Source organism: Esox lucius, chromosome 24 (genome assembly GCF_011004845.1).
Source record: "Esox lucius isolate fEsoLuc1 chromosome 24, fEsoLuc1.pri, whole genome shotgun sequence".
NCBI lineage: Eukaryota > Metazoa > Chordata > Actinopteri > Esociformes > Esocidae > Esox > Esox lucius.
The window spans coordinates 26,728,512-26,751,596 of record NC_047592.1 but is presented as its reverse complement, the minus strand read 5'-3'; the positions used below and the strand labels follow the sequence as shown (position 1 = coordinate 26,751,596).

Below are 23,085 nucleotides of genomic sequence, written 5' to 3'. Positions count from 1 at the left end.
GCACTAAGGCCCAGACAACACAGCCCTCAGGTTCATAGGAACACACAAACCTCTCCACCATGATAAGATGATGGCTCCCAGAGAGGCTGTTGGAACATCTCGCAACTAATTATGTTGATTGGCAAAAGGTCAGTAACATTATTGGTTATTAAAAGAGCCTTTCAGAAGTAAAGATGGAGAGGGGTTCACCACTCTGTGAAACACTGTGCAGGCAAATAGTGCAAAAATTTAAGAATAATGTTTCTTATCTCATCATCTATATTACATTATATAATTTAAAGATTCAGAGAATCTGGAGAAATTAGATTATACTTTGTAGTGTAATGAGAAATGTCTGTTGGGGAAGAGGGGAGGTGTATTTGACAAAGAGGTGATGGAACTGGATTTTGACCAATTTCGATTCATTCCAAATAGTAAATGAATTAATGTAACAATATAATTTAATATATAAGAGAGTATTACAAGTACAGTACAAGTATCAAAGCTTAACCATCCATAGTCGACATCCGCGATACCGCGGACAGTGCTCATTTGCATAAATATTTCGAAAAATAGATTCGCCATAATCGTCCGATTTCCTGAAGCGTTCCGTGTATAATTGGGGTTTTCCGTGTATAATATGGGTTGTGTAGTTGTATAGTTTGGGTTGCTATGAGAACGTTTCACCAGGCAACGACATTGCCAATGCATCTTAGAAAGGCTCATTTGTAGACAAGGATAGATATTATACGCGTGTACATCACTATATATGATGTTTTGAACCATAATACATTGTTTGTATTATATATAAGATATAAAAATTAATATCTAGTCAAAATAGTATGGGGATGTTCTTGAGTTTTTGGGAAGAAGTTGGTAATTTTTCTGAGTTTATAAAATATATAAGTCCAAACGTAACTAGCGATCTAGTGCTGCCATCTGCTGGCCATTTTGAGTCATTACATGCAAGAAGAGGGTTTCATACATTCAATCTTATTTATTTCATAATGTTTTATTTCTAGGTAGAAGAACCAAATTTTTTGGGGGTGCCTATATTTTTTACCTTCTATTATATAATTATTTCATTATTTTCAACCCAATTACAGTGTAATTTGATATTAAAGGCATGAAAGTATGAGGAAATACCATTGACACAAAATCTCATAATGCATTAAAAAAAAAATCTTTATGCTGAATGGCAGAAATGTTTTCCGAAATTTTTTTTTTGCCTTTCAAACAGATGAGTTTTATAAATAGTGACCCAGAAGTTATGTGTTTTTATTGTAGCCAGAGGGGTTGCTATTACCAGGATACATCATAATAGGTTGTATCTGTTACAGAAATGAATCTAGGACCCAAAATGTCCCAGTAGTGAAATCCGTCCGAAAGCCCCATAGGCTACCAATCTATATTTATGCAAATTAGCACTGTCCGCGGGATCGCGGACGTCGACCATGGATGGTTAAAAGGAAACTGTTAACAGTACGGTGGTTGGTCCACTGTGTTAGACACTGGTGTAAGGTATATCTCGCGAAAGGGCTGACGAGCTTATTAACCCATGCTGGGCACATTGATCGAGGTACCAGGGTGACTGGTAGCGGCTTGATGGCCGCACCGTTGTGTTCGCCCTGGAGCCAGTGTTTTTTCGCCACGCTTGGGTTTGCTGGGTTTAATTATGGATAAGTGCGGCGGTACATCTTTGACGGCCTCTCTTGTTTGCGCTGGACCGGCGAACATTGTTTCTGTCGTTTATGGTGTTTTGACATGTGAACAAATGTTTCTTTGAGTGTGATTAGGTTTTCCTGCGACTGGCTTTTTCGTTCTTCTTCCTGGCCGGCAACAAGGGAGGACAGTCAGACAGAGATCAAGTGTTTAGTGAACCAGTACATTCCCAGACATGGCTTCCCAGAGAAAATCAGGTCAATAGTGATTTACAGAAGGTAGAGAGCTTATTGGGCCTAAAACATGCTTTTGGCACTGTATACCACCCACAGTCCCAGGGAAAAGTAGACAGGATGAACCAAAACTTAAAAAACAAGTTGGCTAAGATATGTGCACAGACTAAATTGAACTGGGTAGATGCACTGCCACTGGCACTCATGACGATTGGATGCTCGTTAAATCAGACCACTGGGTTCACCCCATACGAGCTGCTGACGGGGAGACAGTTTCCAGGACCAGCTGCGGGGCCTGCGGTCCCGGAAGGGAAAAAGTGGCCCAAAGATCACTGAGTGTATTTTGATTAATTGCGAGCTCTCGTTTCAGAATTCTCCAACAGAGTCGGAGAACGGAGTAACCTGCACCCGCTGAACCAGAACCTGCCCCAGGCGGAGTGGGTGCTGCTGAAGGTCATCAAGCGAAAGTGGTCGGAGCCAAGGTGGACGGGTCCTCATCATGTGGTGGAGAGAACGAGTCATGCGGTCCGCCTGAGGGACAAAGGAGAGACGTGGTACCATTGGAGCCAGTGTACACCAGCGCAGGAGTGGCAGCAGGAGTCAGGGAGGTCGCTGACGGACCTCATCCAAACCGGGAAGGAGGAGCTTGCCCCAGTGTGGATGGAAGGAGGACCAGAACTAGCCGGACCAGTGCCAGGAGCGGACCCCAGGATACTGCGGGACTACGAGCCAGAGAAGGAGACAAAGGACGGCGCCAGGGGAATATACTTTTAGGGGAAGGAGCTGAAGAATAAGTGGTACATGGGCATTGGTGGAATAATGATGTGTGTTGTATGTTGTTACAGGTTTCCCAGGTTGGCATCGGGTCTTCATTCCCCCAGCAAAGAGGTTCGCGACCCCACCTGAGGACACCTGTTTGAGGAAATCTGGGGGCATTGAATTGGACTAAGTCAAGGGATCGCATACGAGCATTCTGGGATAGATAATCTGCTGGAGGAATGGATGACCTCGATGTTCGGCCAGAGGAAAGGTTTGATAATGTCTGTTCTTTTATCGCTTGCTACATTTTGTGCTATAATGGTTACTTGTGGGTGTTGTTGTATCCCATGCATAAGAGGGCTCGCCATGAGAGTGATTTCTACAGCTATTGAGAAGGCTCCAGGACCGCCACCAGGGATGCTGATACCTCTACTGGAGCAGCATGACCCGGGAGAACTGGAGCTTGGCGAATAGGGGTGATCAAGAGATCAAAAGGGGGAATTGTGGATATATTGATTGAATAAGATGTTAAACTGTTGTGAGCATTCAGGCAACATATTAGATGTCTGTGTCACAAGCTGAAACTGAAATGTTACAAGTAGAGAACAGGAAGTGTAGGAGAGCAGACAGCCTGTCTTTGACAAAACAGGAAACATTAATAACGCACACACATATTGGGGAAATTCAAGATATAAAACATAAAGGGCAAAGATGATGCTTGTGCTGCATTTATACATATAAGGTATAGAACATAAATTGGACCAATGGCACACTTGCTTTGCTAACTTAACGCCTCTATCTTTTGGGCGTATTTGAAGTATAAATAATGTTGTATGACTGTTGATCTTCGGACATTGTGCGGCGACACTTGTCTCCAGAAGCTTCTGTAATAAATGGATATACGATACGATAATTGACCTGACTTCTGTGTGTCATTCTCCTATCCAACTCGGGGAAGTGTTTGACTTCAACAAAAGCAAATGCAGAGGTAGGTGGTGTTGGCCTGTTAGTCAGAACAGGGAGCATAGACAGAGTACACTAGCACTTTGAGATAGTTTTTTCAATGTAAAGTGCACTACAAATAAAATGTATTATTATTCACAATCAGCTCCGGTCACTGGCAGCATAATCACCTAAACATGGAATACACTAGCTTTATTAATTACATAATTTGTGTTCTAGGCAATGGTCCTTGGAACCTTGGCGGAGCATTCAATCCTGTTTTCTAAGGCTCCTGTAATTGTTGAGCTTGCCCAGACCCTTTCCTTAGAAAAAACAGCTTTGCAGGGAATCAAGCTGTCGCGGACGGCAGCTTCATACAAGATGATCCATGGTCTAGGTATTTACATTTTCTTTCTTGTGATGTGGGGCAGCAAGACCGGCCTCGAGACCAGGATGCACCAATACTGTCCCAACCTGCTCAATGTTGATGGGGACTCCTGTCATCATATACACAATGCGGCAAATAAGTTCTCAGAGCGCTTTGACAGCTACTTGGAGAAACTGTTCAGTGATCTCCAGGTTGACCATCAGTGGAGTCCAGACCAAGTAAACAAAATGGCAAGCACATTTGACACTACAGCTCTTTACCTCCCTCTGTTGAGCACACTCCACCTATGTGGATTTGGTATAACCTGAATTTGGCAGCTCTAGTCTACACTACGGCTTCTGGCCCTACTGTACTGTACTGTGGTAAAACTATGGAATCTGTAGAATGTCTATGTGTTACTTTCAAAATCTTTTTCTGTCTTTTGTCAGGTGAAGTACCTTAAGGAGATAGCTATGATTCTAAATCTCCCCGCCTCTAGCCCACAGAGGGGCTTTGTTCCTCATCGCTGGCTGTCTGCATAGGATGCCAGCATGGCAACCCATGCCATGATGCCTGCGTACAAAGTCCTCTATTATGGCTACCTCTCCACTGCAGATAAGGAGCTCTATAGGGAGCCTTTGGAACTGATGTACACCAAGTACCACATCAAACAGGCGGCAAGAGCCAGTATCAAGGTGGTTCAGGAGGAACTCAACAGGAAAGGTGATGAGACTTGATGTTCCAATCCCTTTTAATAATTAGCACTTATACTTGTTATGAAGTTACCAATGATGAGGAATATGTATAAACTTACATTAATTCATCTTTCACAGGCATGACTCCACAAGGCCGTGAGAGAAAAAAGAGGGTATGTCAGAAGCTGTGGCATGAGGAGACGACAACAGTCCTACGGCTCAGCATCTACATGGGTGTGCTGGCTATTCTCAAGGAGTATGTCATGATTTTCCAGGTGGGAGTTAGTTGTGCTTGGAATTACTGCAACATGACTGCACGTGCATGTACATCCAATGTTGGCAATCAATCAATTTCATAAGAATTACATTCACAGGGTAGCCAGACATTGGTTCACAAACTTCATGATCGGCAGCTTGAGCTGTTCCTGGCCTTCCTGGCTTGCTTTGTGAAGGCCAAACACATTACTCAGGTAATTAACTCCTCCTTACACCCACTCTGCCTACATTAGTATATTGATTTTATCCCTATTTTTATGTTGTCTGTGTTATCAGTTGAGTGTTAACTTTTTTGTTAAGCAACCTGGGGTCTTTCAAAAGGTGCTTAAGTTATTACTCCCATTAATTACTTCCCTTACACAGCTGTCTCCCAGGGCTCTGAGGGAGATGGTCCTCGAGGATCATATACTGCTGCCCTCCAAGGAGGTCTATGTGGGAAAGGACGCTGACACGTTCAGGAGCCAGAATCCCAATCATGCTGTAAGTACCCTGCATCACCTGCATGACCTTTTTAAAAAACTTAAAATAATGGTCAGTTTTTGGTGTTTTGTGTCAGCTGTTGGTGCCATTCCTAGCAGACGTCAGGAAAGCCTACATCACCACTGCAGTGTACCTCCAGAAGAAGCTCCCCTTGGCTAGTCCGACTCTGACAGCCCTGTCTGCTCTGGACCCTCTTCTGAGAGGCCACTCACAGGCAACCATCCAGTTAAATTTGTTTTTTTTGCCATATTACCATGTACTTTGGGATTTTTGTAACCTCATCAATCAATCAATCAAATGTATTTATAAAGCCCTTTTTACAACAGCAGTTGTCACAAAGTGCTTTACAGAGACACCCGGCCTTAAACCCCAAGGAGCAAACAACAGTAGTGTTGAATTTCAGTGGCTAGGAAAAACTCCCTAAGGTCGAATTTTAGGAAGAAACCTAGAGAGGACCCAGGCTCAGAGGGGTGACTAGTCCTCTTCTGGCTGTGCCGGGTGAGATATTAAGAGTCCAATTGGAATAATAAATACATTTCTCTGGGCTAAATCCAGAGTCTATTTGATTTTAGACTAGGTCAGAAGTATGACCAGGTGGACAAGGACAGGGACAGCAACGGGCCCCCCCAAACCAGGTAATCCGCAGGTGTGGACCAGGACCTCATCTCCTTCTAAAATGTAAAACTGGAGGAAACTGAGAAAAGTTAGTAGTACATCCCTCATATCCCCCAGCACAATAATATAGCAGCGTAACACCTTGGAACTGAGACGGGGGGGTCCGGTGACACTGTGGCCCTACCCGGGGGAGGCCCCGGACAGGGCCCAACAGGCAGGAAATCAATCCAACCACATTGCCAGGCATCAACCAAAGGGACACCCACCAACCGCAACCCCCCTGAATGACGGAAGAGTATAGCTAGCGGCGTACAGCCCAATTGCACAAGTGCGCAACAGAGAGTCAACAACAAGCCAGTGACTCTTCCCCCGAAAGGCATTGGAGGGAGGGCATCCCAGTGGCGACGAGAACCCACCTGGCAAGACAGCAAGGGTGGACAGTATCAAGCCTACTGGTCACCTTCACGCCCCCGGGCCAGGCTACACCTAATTATAAACTGCTGTAGAGATGAGTTTTTAGTAGACACTTGAAAGTTTGCACTGAGTTTGCATTTCTAACCTTAATTGGCAGATCATTCCACAGGAGTGGAGCTCTATGAGAAAAGGCCCTGCTGCCAACTGTTTGTTTAGAAATTCTAGGTACAATTACAAGGCCTGCATCTTGCGATCTAAGTTTACGTGTAGGTATGTATGGCTGGATCATTTCAGCCAGGTAAGTAGGAGCAAGTCCATGTATTGATTTATAGGTTAAGAGTAAAACCTTAAAATCAGCCCTAACCCTAACAGGCAGCCAATGTAAGGACGCCAGGACAGGAGTAATGTGTTCACATTTTTTAGTTCTAGTTAGGATTCTAGCAGCCATGTGCAGCACTAATTGAAGTTTATTTATTAATTTGTCTGGATAACCAGAGAGAAGAGCATTGCAGTAATCTAATCTAGAAGTAACGAAAGCATGGATTAATTTTTCTGCATCAGTTTTTGATAGAAAGTTTCTAATTTTTGCAATGTTTCGAAGATGAAAATATGCAACTCTTGAGACATATTTTATATGTTCTTCAAAGGAGAGGTCAGGGTCAAGGGTAACGCCAAGGTTTTTTACAGTTTTTTGGGATACGACCATGCAGCCGTCGAGGTTCACAGTGAGATCTGCTAGCAACGCTCTTTGTTTTTTGGGTCCTAAAAGGAGAATTTCTGTTTTATTTGAGTTTAAGAGCAAGAAATTCTCTGTCATCCACTTCCTAATATCTGAAACGCATGCTTCCAAAATAGCTAATTTAGGGGCTTCTCCATGCTTCATTGAAATATAATATTGAAACTGTTTGTCATCAGCATAACAGTGAAAGTTAATATTGTGATTTCGGATTACATTGCCCAGAGGGAGCATGTATAGTGAGAACAATAATGGGCCCAGAACCGAGCCTTGAGGAACTCCAAAGCATACCTTTGACTTGTCAGAGGATATGCCATCCACACTAACGAACTGATATCTTTCAGATAAATAAGATTTAAACCAGGCTAGAACATGTCCATGTAGCCCAATATTGGTTTCCACTCTCTCTAAGAGAAGGGAGTGATCAATAGTGTCAAAAGCAGCACTAAGATCAAGAAGCAACAGGATGGATGCGGAACCTTTGTCTGAGGCCAGGTCCTGTCAGGTCCTGGCTGGGGTCCTCTAGGCATCTCTGTGGTACTCTTTTCTGTTCTCCCCAATTAGTGGCAGCTGGACCTTGTATCTAATTGGGGACGCTATTTTAGATGCCCTTTTGGATCTTCAGTTTGTCGGTCATTGTTTGGGGTTAGTGTTGCTGCTCTTTATTTTGCAGTTTGATGCCTTTTGTTGTTTTCTGTTTCGTATTGACAAGAAGAAAATAAAGTTCTGCGCCTCATGTCCTACCTCTCAACCATGACAACCAGGGTTTGAAACTGTTTCAACTTAATGCATTGCAGATTTCTGCGTGCTGGTTCACCACCCACTGAAACCAATGGCTTTACAATATTTTACCTTTGCTGATTGAACAAGTGTTCAAATAATTGTTGGGTTGTGTTGAAAGTTCCCATTCATGAGTGTAGTTTGTTTTAGCTTTGTTACATTTTCTGAACATGATTTACTCAACTGAGTTTTACATATTTTTGTAGATGTGTAGTGTTTGATAAGCATTGACATTGTGTGTGACAGCAGAAAAATGGTTTTACAAAAAAAGAACACTGCTGTGCTCAAGGTTTTAATGGAAATCAACTTGACACCAGTTTCAGTATGTCAACAATCGAAAAACTGTAATCGCCTATCTAAGTTTAAATAAATAAAAAGCTTTATGGAGCAATACACTTACATTAATATAAGTTTAAAGTTAGAAATGATTTAAAGGATTAGAAGTTTTAATTTGGGAGCCACAGGATTTATAGATAAAACCTCATCTAACCCAGTTTTAAAGTGAATCCATTTTGGTGTGTGCCATCCTCCCTCTCTTGCTCTTTGAAACACACACCACCCTTTCAGCATTATTGATTAGGGATCTATGGATCAATAGCTCTTAAACTGAAGGTTTTACAAGGTGATGTAAGGGTTTCAGAACTAATTATCTTAGCTACTGTATGTGTGTGTGTGTGTGTGATTTTTTTCTGTCTTTGTGAGAACCAAATCTCCTCACAGTAAATGTTTTTGGATTAGAGTTCAGATTACTGTTTTATGGAGACATAAAAAACAAAATGTGAATTTATCGTACTACATACAATTTTTGTAAAAATAAAAACATGAATCAATTATCTCCACACCATTTTGGAAAAGCCTAATCTCTACATCCAGACGTTGAAATAAACATGACTTATGCGACGAAAGATCATTTTTAAAATGGCCCATACAATTAAAGTATTTTTGCACACTCATGCCTATTGTACTGAATGTGCGTGTGCATTCACGGTTGATTCATTGAGAACACCTGTGGAGGACCTGAATGTGGCGTTCTATAAAAAGGACTATTCACAAAAGAGTTGGCACACAGGGGACTATATTGATACAAGGCTGGTGTGTGTGGGGAAAAGCAGTCTCCTGTACCGGACCAAACCAGGTTCATCAAAGGTGGTGGCAGCTACTCTATCCTGTTGTTCCAGTTGGCCCTACCACCATGTACTGTTGGTCAGGAGGGTTTTATTACACTACTATGTTGTATACACGTGTAGGTATTCTGACCTACTGTTTTAAATAGCAATGTATGGACCCTTATATGAACCCTAGAGACGTTTCACTAAGTCATGGCCACCCCTCCCACACTCCCACTTCAGTCTTCTACCGTCTTTCTGTCTTCCACCACATCCACCTTTCACCAATACTATAGCAATAAAGTATTGCAGAATGTGTTACGATACTTCTCTCCAATTTATCCACCCCTCGACAGGGGCTAATTAGGTCTCTAGACGGGCTAACTAGGTCTCTAGACAGGCTAACTAGGTCTCTAGACAGGGACTAACTAGGTCTCTAGACAGGGACCAACTAGGTCTCTAGACAGGGACCAACTAGGTCTCTAGACAGGGACCAACTAGGTCTCTAGACAGGGACTAACTAGGTCTCTAGACAGGGACTAACTAGGTCTCCGAGGACTACCTAAGATATACACTCACCTAAAGGATTAATAGGATTGTGCTGAAAGTATTCTTTGGAAATGTTGGCCCATATTGATAGGATAGCATCTTGCAGTTGATTTGTGGGATGCACATCCAGGGGACGAAGCTCCTATTCCACCACATCCCAAAGATGCTCTATTGGGTTGAGATCTGGTGACTGTGGGGGCCATTTCAGTACAGTGAACTCATTGTCATGTTCAAGAAACCAATTTGAAATGATTCGAGCTTTGTGAAATGGTGCATTATCCTGCTGGAAGTAGCCATCAGAGGATGGGTACATGGTGGTCATAAAGGGATGGACATGGTCAGAAACTATTTGTAGTGGAGATGATTGGTACCCGGTGGGGTCTTCTGCTGTTGTAGCCCATCGCCTCAAGGTTGTGCGTGTTGTGGCTTCACAAATGCTTTGCTGCATATTTCGGTTGTAACAAGTGGTTATTTCAGTCAAAGTTGCTCATCTATCAGCTTGAATCAGTTGGCCCCATTCTCCTCTAACTTCTAGCATCAACAAGGCATTTTCGCTCACAGGACTGCCGCATACTGGATGTTTTTCCCTTTTCACACCATTCTTTGTAAACCCTAGAAATGGTTGTGCGTGAAAATCCCAGTAACTGAGCAGATTGTGAAATACTCAGACCGGCCCGCCTGGCACCAACAACCATGCCACGCTCAAAATTGCTTAAATCACCTTTCTTTCCCATTCTGACATTCAGTTTGGAGTTCAGGAGATTGTCTTGACCAGGACCACACCCCTAAATGCATTGAAGCAACATGTGATTGGTTGATTAGATAATTGCATTAATGAGAAATTGAAAAGGTGTTCCTAATAATCCTTTTGGTGAGTGTAGCATTACGTGATTTGGTCGTTAATTGGTATTGGGTTTTCGACTCCCCAACTGGTCGGTTGTTCACAGTGACCAGGAACAGAAAAGCCAACTTCCTTACGGGTGCACACGCAGTCAGCTTCAGTGTCTTAGAATCTCCAGCAAAAACTGTAGTTTTTCGGTAGAACCAAACCTCCAACCATACGGCTCACAGCACCAACTGATGCTGATCAAATAATAGAGAACCCGCACAAATCAAGGGAGAAAATACATTCAGTATTTATTGGAATAATGCAGCAGAGTTGTCCTTTTCAATTAACGTATATCAAAATCTTTGATATATACAGCTCCGGAAAAAATGAAGAGACCACTGCACCTTTTTCTTTCCTTTCCTAGAAAAGTCGAAAAGGAAGGTTTTGAGTGAGGAACAGCAGGGTTAATATGTAGATACCATTGCAAATTGAACGCTTCTGTTCCTCACTCAAAACTTTACTTTTCAACTTTTTGTGCAGTGGTCTCTCAATTTCTTCCAGAGCTGTACATACATTGAAGGGCAATTTCTAGCACAGATCATGTTTCCAAGACGATAACCCCTTGCCAGATGGTCAATGTAAACATTCCACATTCCTGAGGTTTGGCACAGCGCAACCTACAGAAAGATAATCTAAACACAGATGTGTCTGCTGTTCTCATTATCTAGGCACATTTGTCTTCCAATGAAATGTACATTCATATTGTCGTTATACCATGTGAATACTTCATAGTTAATGCTCATATTCCACATTACTCCTTCAGCTCTATCTCCTTCTTTCCTCCACCTCTCCTCCCCCATTCCTCCCTCCATCTGCTGGTGGTCAGGTCGCAGTGTATCCATGGAAACAGAAGGAGTCTCAAGGTAACTGTTTAGAGCAACAGTAAATCTTTTCAGCTCCAATAATTTAGCATCTGAAGTCTTGTTCAATATGTCTTGGAAAATGTAGTAGAACATAAACAAGCCCTGAGAGAGGAAGAAGAACGAAAATATTAAAGAGTGGGAACTTTCATTCCACCTTTTTCTGTCTCGCTCTTCTCTATCTACATGTATCTGTCTATCAATGCAACGACTTAATTGACATGGAAGATTTTTTGTCATATTTTAAGGCAATACTCTAAAGTAATAGCATTGGCAATAGCAAAATGGCAATACAAATGTGACAGTTTAACAGTGAGCTCAGTTTATTCCTCATTAAGAGGGGCACAAATCAATATTATGTTCTTGTATATAAAAATTGTTTATTGTACATAACAAGATTCAATATCTGCAATATCACAGGTCAGGTCTATGCCTTGTCTTGTCTGAAATGCTGATGTATTTATTCAAGTACATAAAAAAGGCTATAATCTGAAACCAACCAAAAAAACAACATAAGACATCTAACCTAGCAATAACACATTGTTTCAATTAAGATAACATTAAATTATAACTAAATCAATACACAAAGAAATTATCCTACTGAATAACACGTTCCACAGAAGCGCTTTAAATATTAAGCAGTACATGCCACCTAAGTACATCATTTATGTTATTAAATCACTGCCTGAGGAGCCATCCATCCATCATCTACCGCTTATCCGGGGCCGGGTCGCGGGGGCAGCAGTCTAAGCAGAGATGCCCAGACTTCCCTCTCCCTAGACACTTCCTCCAGCTCTTCCGGGGGGACAACGAGGCATAGTCCCTCCAGCGTGTCCTAGGTCTTCCCCGGGGTCTCCTCCCGGTGGGACGGGACCGGAACACCTTCCCAGGAAGGCAATTCCGGAGGCATCCGAAACAGATCAGCTGACCCCTCTCGATGTGGAGGAGCAGCGGCTCTAATCTGAGCTCCTCCCGGGTGACCGAGCTTCTCACCCTAAGGGATTGCCCAGCCACCCTGCGGTGAAAGCTCATTTCGGCCGCCTGTATCCGTGATCTTGTCCTTTCGGTCATGACCCAAAGCTCATGACCATAGGTGAGTGTAGGAACGTAGATTGACCGGTAAATCGAGAGCTTCGCCTTACGGCTCAGCTCTTTCTTCACCACGACAGACCGATACCGCATTACTGCAGAAGCTGCACCGATCCATCTGTCAATCTCCCGTTCCATCCTTCCCTCACTCGTGAACAAGACCCCTAGATACTTAAACTCCTCCACTTGAGGCAGCCACTCTCCACCAACCTGAAGTGGGCAAGCCACCCTTTTCCGATTGAGGACCATGGCCTCAGATTTGGAGGTACTGATTCTCATCCCCACTGCTTCACACTCGGCTGCAAACCGTCCCAGTGCATGCTGAAGGTCCTGAAGGGGCCAACACGACAACATCATCCGCAAAGAACAGAGACGAAATCGTGTGGTCCCCAAACCTGACACCCTCCGGCCCCTGGCTGCGCTTAGAAATTCACCACCCCGTAGAGGGTATAGAGCTGGTCCAGTGTTCCACAGCCCGGACGAAAACCACACTGTTCCTCCTGAATCCGAGGTTCTACTATCGGCCGTATTCTCCTCTCCAGAACCCTGGCATAGACTTTCCCGGGCAGGCTGAGAAGTGAGATCCCCCTATAGTTGGAACACACCCTCCGGTCCCCCTTCTTAAAAAGATGGACCACCACCCCGGTCTGCCATCCCAGAGGCACTGTCGCCGACCACCACGCGATGTTGCACAGGCGTGTCAACAAAGACAGCCCCACAACATCCAGAGACTTGAGGTACTCAGGGTGGATCTCATCCACCCCCGGTGCCTTGCCACCGAGGAGTTTCTTGACTACCTCTGTGACTTCAGCCCGGGTGATGGACAAGTCCACCTCTGAGCCCTCAGCCTCTGCTTCCTCAATGGAAGACGTGACAGCGGGATTGAGGAGATCCTCGAAGTACTCTTTCCACCGCCCGACTTCATCCCCAGTTGAGGTCAACAGCTGCCCACCTCTACTGTAAACAGCGTTGGTAGGGCACTGTTTCCCTCTCCTGAGGTGCCGGACGGTTTGCCAGAATCTCTTCGAGGCCAGCCAATAGTCCTTCTCCATGGCCTCACCGAACTCCTCCCAGGCCCGTGTTGTTGCCTCCACAACCACACGGGCTGCAGTCCGCTTGGCCTGCCGGTACCCGTCAGCTGCCTCAAGAGTCCCATAAGCCAACAAGGCCTGATAGGACTCCTTCAGCTTGACGGCATCCCTTACTTCCCGTTTCCACCACCGGGTTCGGGGATTGCCGCCTCGACAGGCACCGGAGACCTTAGGGCCACAGCTCAGAGCGGCCGCTTCGACAATGGCGGTGGAGAACATGGTCCACTCAGACTCAATACCTCCAGCCTCCCTCGGGATCCAGTAGAAGCTCTGCCAGAGGTGGGAGTTAAAGATCTCTCTGACAGGAGACTCTATCCAACTTCCTCCCCTGCCATCCAACTCACCACCAGGTAGTGATTAGTTGACAGCTCCGCCCCTCTCTTCACCCGAGTGTCCAAGACATACGGCCGCAGGTCAGATGAAATGACAACAAAGTCGATCATCGACCTGCGGCCTAGGGTGTCCTGGTGCCACGTGCACTGATGGACACCCTTATACTTGAACATGGTGTTCGTTATGGACAAACTTTGACTAGCACAGAAGTCCAATAACTGAACACCGCTCGGGTTCAGATCAGGGGGGCCGTTCCTCCCAATCACACCCCTCCAGGTGTCACTGTCGTTGCCCACGGGGACGTTGAAGTCCCCCAGTAGAACAATAGAGTCCCCAGTCGGAGCACTTTCCAGCACCCCTCGCAGAGACTCCAAGAAGGTTGGGTACTCTGCACTGCCGTTCGGCCCGTAGGCACAAACAACAGTGAGAGACCTATCCACGACCCGTAGGCGCAGGGAAACGACCCTCTCGTTCACCGGGGTAAACTCCAACACATGGTGGCAGAGCTGGGGAGCTATAAGCAAACCCACACCAGCCCGCCGCCTCTCACCATGGGCAACTCCAGAGTAGTGAAGTGTCCATCCTCTCTCAAGGAGTATGGTTCCAGAGCCCAAGCCGTGCGTAGAGGTGATCCCGACTACCTCTAGTCGGAACCTCTCAACCGTACACACGATCTCAGGCTCCTTCCCCGCCAGCGAGGTGACGTTCCACGTCCCTAGAGCCAGTTTCCGTGTCCAGGGATCAGGTTGTCTAGGCCCCCGCCTTCGACTGCCGCCCGATCCTCTCCCCACCGGCCCCTTATGGTCCCTCCTGTGGGTGGTGAGCCCACGGGAAGGCGGCCCCACGTCGCTCCTTCGGGCTGAGCCTGGCCGGGCCCCATGGGGAAAGGCCCGGGCCTGGCTCCAGGGTGGGGCCCCGGCTGCGCCATACCGGGCGACGTCACGGACCTCAACATTTTCCTCATCATTAAGGGGTTTTGAACCGCTCTTAGTCTGACCTGTCGCCTAGGACCTGTTTGCCTTGGGAGACCCTACCAGGGCATATAGCCCCAGACAACATAGCTCCTAGGGTCACTGGGGTACTCAAACCCCTCCACCACGTTAAGGTGGCAGTTCATGGAGGGGTGCCTGAGGAGCGTGGACCAAATATATAGATCAGATGTAGACCAGACACCCCACCCACACCAATATTTTATTTATTGCAGATCTACACAGTAAAAACTGCTAATTTCGCCGAAAGGTGACAAGTTTGCACCCCTGCAGTTACTGTCTTCGATGCTAATGGGGAGCACCCCCATCTCAGTCAGTCCTTGGCAAATGGGCTTTGACCACTATCCTCCATTTTGGCACACTGATGCAAATGCTCAACCGTCTTAATGTCTTCCACCCGTTTTTCTTTAGTAGGCCCAGGGTCCAATGGTAACTTTTTTTTTCCTCACTGGCCCTATTAAACAGAAAAAAATAAATAAACACAATACAGTTGTATTGTACAGAAGTTTTGTATGTAAATATCAAATGATCCGAATAAATATTTATACCACAGTTTTGCATGTGATGCATTAGCTAATACAAGCAATTGCTGTTTACATAAATATGATTACTTTTTAATAAATAGTTATCAATATATTGCTGTAAATATCATTTGCATTTGATGTGATACATAAAAGCAAGTTGGTTCATAGGCTTCTTGTGAGTCACTGCTAGTAAGCGTGTAGGCAGCCGTAGTTAACATGACACTTATTGTTGACAAGCCATGTATGAATGGTTTCTCCATACGTATTCACGTACTATGTCATGGACGTAATCCCTGGATGGTATCTCCCTCATCACAAAATGGTAGGCAGTCATAATTAATTTTTCAATTTGGCTATGTGCCACCTTATTCATTCGTAGCAGGCAGACGTTAATTGTTGCAGCCACAAGGTTGTCAGCAGCCCTTTTGGCCGCAATACAAGCCACTAGTTGCAGGAACATAAGAGCATTTATTCGGTAGTTGTTCGTTCAAAAAAGATTACTAGTGTTTCCACCTTTGGCTAGCACAATTCGACGACACAACATACACAGTAACCAAACCATTTCCCAACGAGAGAACAGGCCCCCTTTTTTAACCAGTTCTTTGTCATCCATCTGGCAAATCAACCCCACTAGCATTATTTATCCTTAATGCTTGCTTACTCATGCTAACAAAATAGTTTATTCTAATGAATGTTCACTTCCTCTGCAGTTGCACATGCTTGTTTGTTGACTTTCATTGACTGGCACAATGTGTGCAACATACAGTGGGGAGTATTTGATACACTGCCGATTTTGCAGGTTTTCCTACTTACAAAGCATGTAGAGGTCTGTAATGTTTATCATAGGTATTCATCAAATGAGAGAGACGGAATCTAAAACGAAAATCCAGAAAATCACATTGTATGATTTTTAAATAATTAATTTGCATTTTAGTGCATGACATAAGTATTTGATCACCTACCAACCAGTAAGAATTCCGACTCTCACAGACCTGTTAGTTTTTCTTTAAGAAGCCCTCCTTTCTCCACTCATTACCTGTATTAACTGCACCTGTTTAACTCGTTACCTGTATAAAAGACACTTGTCCACACACTCAATCAAACAGACTCCAACCTCTCTACAATGGCAAAGACCAGAGAGCTGTGTAAGGACATCAGGGATAAAATTGTAGACCTGCACAAGGCTGGGATGGGCTACAGGACAATAGGCAAGCAGCTTTTGGCGCAATTATTAGAAAATGGAAGAAGTTCAAGATGACGGTCAATCTCCCTCGGTCTGGGGCTCCATGCAAGATCTCACCTCATGGGGCATCAACGATCATGAGGAAGGTGAGGGATCAGCCCAGAATTACACGGCATGACCTGGTCAATGACCTGAAGAGAGCTGGGACCACAGTCTCAAAGAAAACCATTAGTAACACACTACGCCATCATGGATTAAAATCCTGCAGCGCATGTCCAGGCCCGTCTGAAGTTTGCCAATGACCATCTGGATGATCCAGAGGAGGAATGGGAGAAGGTCATGGGGTCTGATGAGACAAAAATAGAGCTTTTTGGTCTAAACTCGCCGTGTTTGGAGGAAAAAGAAGGATGAGTACAACCCCAAGAACACCATCCCAACCGTGAAGCATGGAAACATCATTCTTTGAGGATGCTTTTCTGCAAAGGGGACAGGACGAATGCAACGTATTGAGGGAAGGATGGATGGGGCCATGTATCGCGAGATCTTGGCCAACAACCTCCTTCCCTCAGTAAGAGCATTGAAGATGGGTTGTGGCTGGGTCTTCCAGCATGACAATGACCCGAAACACACAGCCAGGGCAACTAAGGAGTAGCTCCATAAGAAGCATCTCAAGGTCCTGGAGTGGCCTAGCCAGTCTCCAGACCTGAACACAATAGAAAATCTTTGGAGGGAGCTGAAAGTCCGAATTGCCCAGCGACAGCCCCAAAACCTGAAGGATCTGAAGAAGGTCTGTATGGAGGAGTGGGCCAAAATCCCTGCTGCAGTGTGTACAAACCTGGTCAAGAACTTCAGGAAACGTATGATCTCTGTAATTGCAAACAAAGGTTTCTGTACCAAATATGAAGTTCTGCTTTTCTGATTTATCAAATACTTATGTCATGCAATAAAATACTAATTAATTACTTTTGTGAATGTGATTTTCTGGAGTTTTGTTTTAGATTCCGTCACTCACAGTTGAAGAGTACCTATGATAAAAATGACAGATATCTACATGCTTTGTAAATGGGAAAACTTGCAAATTCGCCAGTGTATCAAATACTTGTTCTCCCCATTGTATATGCTTTTAGTTTTTCAAAAACAATATTATACGAATTTAAACAAGCCCTCTATTATCACTTGACATATATTTTAAACAAAAACGCTTTATTTAATACATTTATTAACATATCGTGATATCCGTGATATGGCCAAAACCACATCATGGCAGAACGTATTCGCATTCATACCGGTATATCGGCCACCCCTACTATGAACTACGATGGTTAAAAAAATACCAGACATCAAATTTTATTGGACAAAAGGACGACACAGGTACTGCACCACACGGAGGGGGGAGAAGAAGCGGTACAGACACATTTTAATGTGAGAACAAGCGAAATTACTATTAATATAAATGGGTAAATTGAGCACTGGCCATCGTTAATGTTGAAACCAAAGGCCTCTGCCTCCGTCACCAACATCACAGGATGGCCATGGTCACTGGGTCTGCTTGCTGTTGGGCTGCAATAAAGTCAGTGGAATAAACTGCAAAACTAAATGAGGAGCCTTGTTGATTCATAAAAAAAACTGCATTACTAGCACTGATTCCAGCTGCTCTTAACCTCTTCAATAGTTCCAATGGTATCCAGTGGATCCACCAGAGTTCAGTCTTTGTCATTGTACTGTCTGGAAAGGGTGTCTGCATTTCCATTCTGCAACCTGTCGATTTCCAAGAAAAATGTCTTGGAGAATTTGGCATTGCCAAACACTAAGGCTGAAACTAGTTCATTCAGATTCTATATTTGGTCCATGGGAATGCTGAAATCCTTACTATGGTGTGTTTTTGTAGAGATGTTGTCACAAATATTTGTTCCAATTGTTTGCAAATCTCTCCACACAATTGTCATGATGTTGTCATGTAGAAAACATTACCATTCATTAACCCTTTGGCGCGTACGATCACACCAGTGTGATCAATCTAGAGTGGTCCCTGGAGCGTACGATCACACTGGTGTGATTAGAACGTCATGTTTAGAACGCACCATTAGCATACCTAGCTACAAGTAACGTAACAATGCCTGGTAAAACCGCGCTATTATTTACTCACATTTAGCTCAAACAGTGTTTATAACTATATTTCCTGATTGTAATTGTTTCAAGACCATACTATGATATTAACCAGGTAGAAAGCATTCAAATCGGGACAAGAAGTGTTAGTTACGTACCAACAGACAGCCAACACTAATGCACAAAAACGAATTATATTAGCGACTACTACCGATCAAAACCATTGCAAAAACTTTCTAGAAGTTACGTTCCCCGTTGTATGCATTTTATATAGTTTATTCATTTTCACTGCATTGAATAACTGGTCACGATTTGTTAGCTAGCAGGCAGCTGACGTTTGCTAGCGGTTAGCTGACGTTTTCTAGCTAGCTACAGTAATAAATCAACCAACTTTTGTAGCTCTTAGAATTCGAGTCAACGAGAGAAGCTTGCAATGCAATGCATGTAGTGTTCCTTACCTAGCAAGGTGACTGTTCAAAGGCTGGCGTGAGTTCAAATGCTGCAGAGTACCGAAGTCACGTGCAAAAAAACTCACGCTGGGGGGTCGGTAAGGAATATTTGAAACTCACGCGTGAAAAGGTTAAACTAACATCATCGCAATTCAAAATCTTAACAAACAGTTGTAAAGGTGTTAACACCTTTACAATTAGGATGTCAACATTAATAAAAACGGCCGCATACCTGTGTTTTGGAAGAATGTATGACAAAAGAAGCAGCTAGTGTGAACATGTAAAAAACAACATTATACATTTCAAGAAATCCATATCATAAAGAATAATTCCAGCCCTTGGTATTTTTCAAGATGTAGAGAAAATGTAATATCTTCAGAAAATATATAGCCTGAAAAGTTGGTGAAAATCTCTAGCTCAGGTCACTATCTTCCTCCACTTAAGTTCAAGTGTTGGTGAATTATCGTGCAAACACCCCACAAAATGATCAATTATGGTTTTGGGGTATTCTCTGTACACTTCAGAATACTTTCTGGACACAATTTAATGTCTGTAATATCAGGTGAAGTGAAAATTAATAGGGGGAATACTACAACACAATATGGTTATTGATTCATTAATACATTCTTATAACAGTCTTTTCAGTTCTTACCAGATGTGCAAGGGGTATAGAAGTAAAATAATATTTTTTTTAAAGCTTTTGAGGGCATATTTTAATCTATGTATTTAATCTATACCAGATCGTATGGATTTCAATAAAATGTTTGATGTTGTGTTAAAAATCAGTGGTTTGGTCAAAATGGTGTACGTTTAGAGAACTGTTTTATAGTTTTGCGAATATGGCTTGTAAGCCCTTGTTGCATCACAGCCCACTCTAACTTGACTTTAGTTCACCAGTACAATTATCATTGTTAAAGCTGAGGACTTTCTGGATGCTTTTATATAGTCAAAACTTCATATCATTATGAAATCAACAAAGAGCTCAGTATGCTAAAGAAACACATAGGGGCATCCTGACATAAAAATATCATCCAAGTTGCTGCGCTCAAACTAATTTTAAATTTCACTCCTGAAGTTACCTCCCAGACGGTAAAACACAAGGTCTGGTAACAATCCTAGCTTTCATCACACATTCAGAAAAAATAGATAAACATTTTAAGTTATTGGGAACATTTATGTTTTACTGACTTTTACTCAATTAAAATGTTCTCAGCATGCTCTGCTTCAAGTTGATATTTTCAAAACGTTTTATTATCCTTTTTTTGCATGTACTTTGACTGCTTAATTAATCTTAACTACACAAACATCAAACACATACATTTGTCTAAAGTAATCCAATCATTTAGTCACACATATATTTTGCGCCCACTACTGAAATTATTGTAAAAATTCCATAAAATATCCATCTTTGTGTCAGGCATTCTGGTTCCAACAGGAATTATGCATTCCTTTGCAAGCCAATGCCTTGTGGGTAGCTTTGCCAAACGCTGCTAAAGTTCCTAGGATTTCTTAGAAGTCTTAGCAGAAGTGTTGATTGTTATTTTGAAAATCAAGGAATTTCCTAAAGTTATGAATGATTTTTAAACATGACGTTCTAGCTACTGTGCTAGGATTTCAAGCTGACATTTCACAGCATATTTTGACAGCATCTGAAATTACCAGTCCATGAGCTTGTGGTGGGGGTTCACAGTTCAATATTCTATAATGGTTGGCAAGGAAATGATAAAAGGAATAAATGTGTTGAATAACCATGTCTCAGGCATTAACAAATACAGTCATGGGTGGTAACTCTAGAGTTCATTTAAATAGCAATGCATATTGGGAAATAATTTTCTTCTATATTTTTATGTGCAGGAAACTTGAAATAAAAACTTACTATTAAGTTCTAATAAATTTAACTTAAGTAATTAAGTACTTAAAATTAAGTTAGTTGACTTAAATATTTTGATGTAATCAGTTTCCACAAAAGTTTTGAGTATTCTGAACTTATTAGGTTTTACAGTGCAGGCAAAATTAAGCTCTAGCGGATAGGCAATGATGTCACTTTCCTCGGTATGTTTAACCTCAAACAGCCTATTTGGGAAAAAAATTACATAAGTTTTACATATGTCTATACTGTAGCCATTCAAAGACAGTGAAAGTAGAGGTCTGGTTAGAGAGAATATACAATGGGTGATCCAATAATTAGTTGAAGAGAACAGGGAACTGACAGATCATAGGTGTTCAGGGCCATGGAGAACATTTTATTAACAGAACTTAAAATGGTAGGGCAGGAGTTCAGGGAGGAATCAAAAACAGAAAACAAATCACTATGCTGTGAAGGCAACATCGTCAGGGCAGCCTGTTGTTGGTGGTTGGGGAGGAAAAGGTGCTGACAGTTGTAACTTTGGCAGCCTCTCCACCTTCACTGACTGTCTCAACCAAGCTTAACTGTCCTGGTCTCTATCCAGATTTTATTGTCTAAATGCATTAAAAGATAACTTCCTGCTGGAATATGCCCTGGAAATCGTATTTCAGATTAGACTTGTCATATGCAGTATCTTCTCAAAGTTACAAAAGCCAGATGTTTTGTCAGATTGAATATTGGATCTCTCACTCCTAAAACTTACTATAGACAGAAACATAAACAGTTCCGGAAAAAATTAAAAGACCACTGCACCTTTTTCTTTCCTTTCCAAAATACTCGAAAAGGAAAGTTTTGAGTGAGGAACAGAAGCATTCAATTTACAGTGGTCTCTTAATTTTAACCCTTCTGTTCCTCACTCAAAACCTTCCTTATAGACATTTTTGGAAAAGAAAAAGGTGCAGTGGTCTCTTAATTTTTTCCGGAGCTGTATATGTTATGGTTTTATTGGAAACCTAGAAGAATGTGTCTCTAAGTGAGGCCTTTCTGTTGTATTATTTCCATTATGCTTGGAACTTAACTCATATTACTTTACCAATTGTAACCGTAGTGCATTCTGCACAAGCGCAGCACTTACACTGATCAGCCATAATATTATAACCACATGCCTAATATTGTGTAGGTCTCTCCTTTGCCACAAAACAGCCCTGACCCATGAGACATGGACTGTCCTAGGCCTCTGAAGGTGTGCTGTGGTATCTGGCACCAAGACGTTAGCAGAAGATCCTTTAAGACCTGTAAATTGCGAGGTGGGGCCTCTGTGGATCAGACTTGTTTGTCCAGCACATCCCACAGATGCTCGATTGGATTGTAATCTGGGGAATTTGGAGACCAAGTCAACACCCTGACCTCATTGTTGAGTTCCTCAAACCCTTCCTGAACCATTTTTTGCTTTGTGGCAGGGCGCATTATCCTGCTGAAAGAGGCCAATGCCATGAAATGGTGCTCATGGTCTGCAACAATGCTCAGGTAGGTGGTACGTGTCAAATTAACTTACACATGAATGGCAGGACCCAAGGTTTCCCAGCAGAACATTGACCAAAGCACTACACAGCCTCCGCCGGCTTGCCTCCAGATGGCATCTTGGTGCCATCTGTTCTTCAGGTAAGTGACGCACATGCACCCGGTCATCCACGTGATGTAAAAGGAAATGTGATTCATCAGACCAGACCTTCTTCCATTGCTCCGTGCCCATTGTAGATGCTTTTGGCAATACAGGGGTCAGCATGGACCACTTTTGATAGGTACTGACCACTGCAGACCGGGAACACCCCACAAGAGCTGCAGTTTTGGAGATGCTCTGACCCAGTCTTCTAGCCATCACAATTTGTCCCTTGTCAAAGTCGCTCAGATCCTTACACTTGCCCATTTTTTCTGTTTCTAACACATCAACTTTGAGGACAGAATGTTCACTTGCTGCCTAATATATCCCACCAACTGCCATGATAACGAGATGATCAATGTTATTCACATTACCTGTCAGTGGTCATAATGTTATGGCTGATCGGTGTATTTAGTATCAATGTTCCAGGTAGCAACATAAAGTATTGCCTATTGTCTGGTTTCTGTGATGAG

General features: G+C 43.2%; 1 protein-coding gene across 1 annotated transcript in view; it reads left to right on the top strand.

Moving 5' to 3' along the window:
- Window positions 1-3,844: 3,844 nt before the first annotated feature.
- LOC109615009 overlaps window positions 3,845-23,085 on the top strand; it is a 67,238-nt gene continuing 47,997 nt past the window's right edge. Inside the window, exons 1-6 of the mRNA XM_034290447.1 lie at window positions 3,845-4,181; window positions 4,392-4,665; window positions 4,776-4,912; window positions 5,012-5,107; window positions 5,277-5,393; window positions 5,470-5,649. Coding sequence (XP_034146338.1) covers window positions 4,494-4,665; window positions 4,776-4,912; window positions 5,012-5,107; window positions 5,277-5,393; window positions 5,470-5,649 — 702 coding nt within the window. The 5' untranslated portion in view covers window positions 3,845-4,181; window positions 4,392-4,493. The remainder of the gene's footprint in view (window positions 4,182-4,391; window positions 4,666-4,775; window positions 4,913-5,011; window positions 5,108-5,276; window positions 5,394-5,469; window positions 5,650-23,085) is intronic.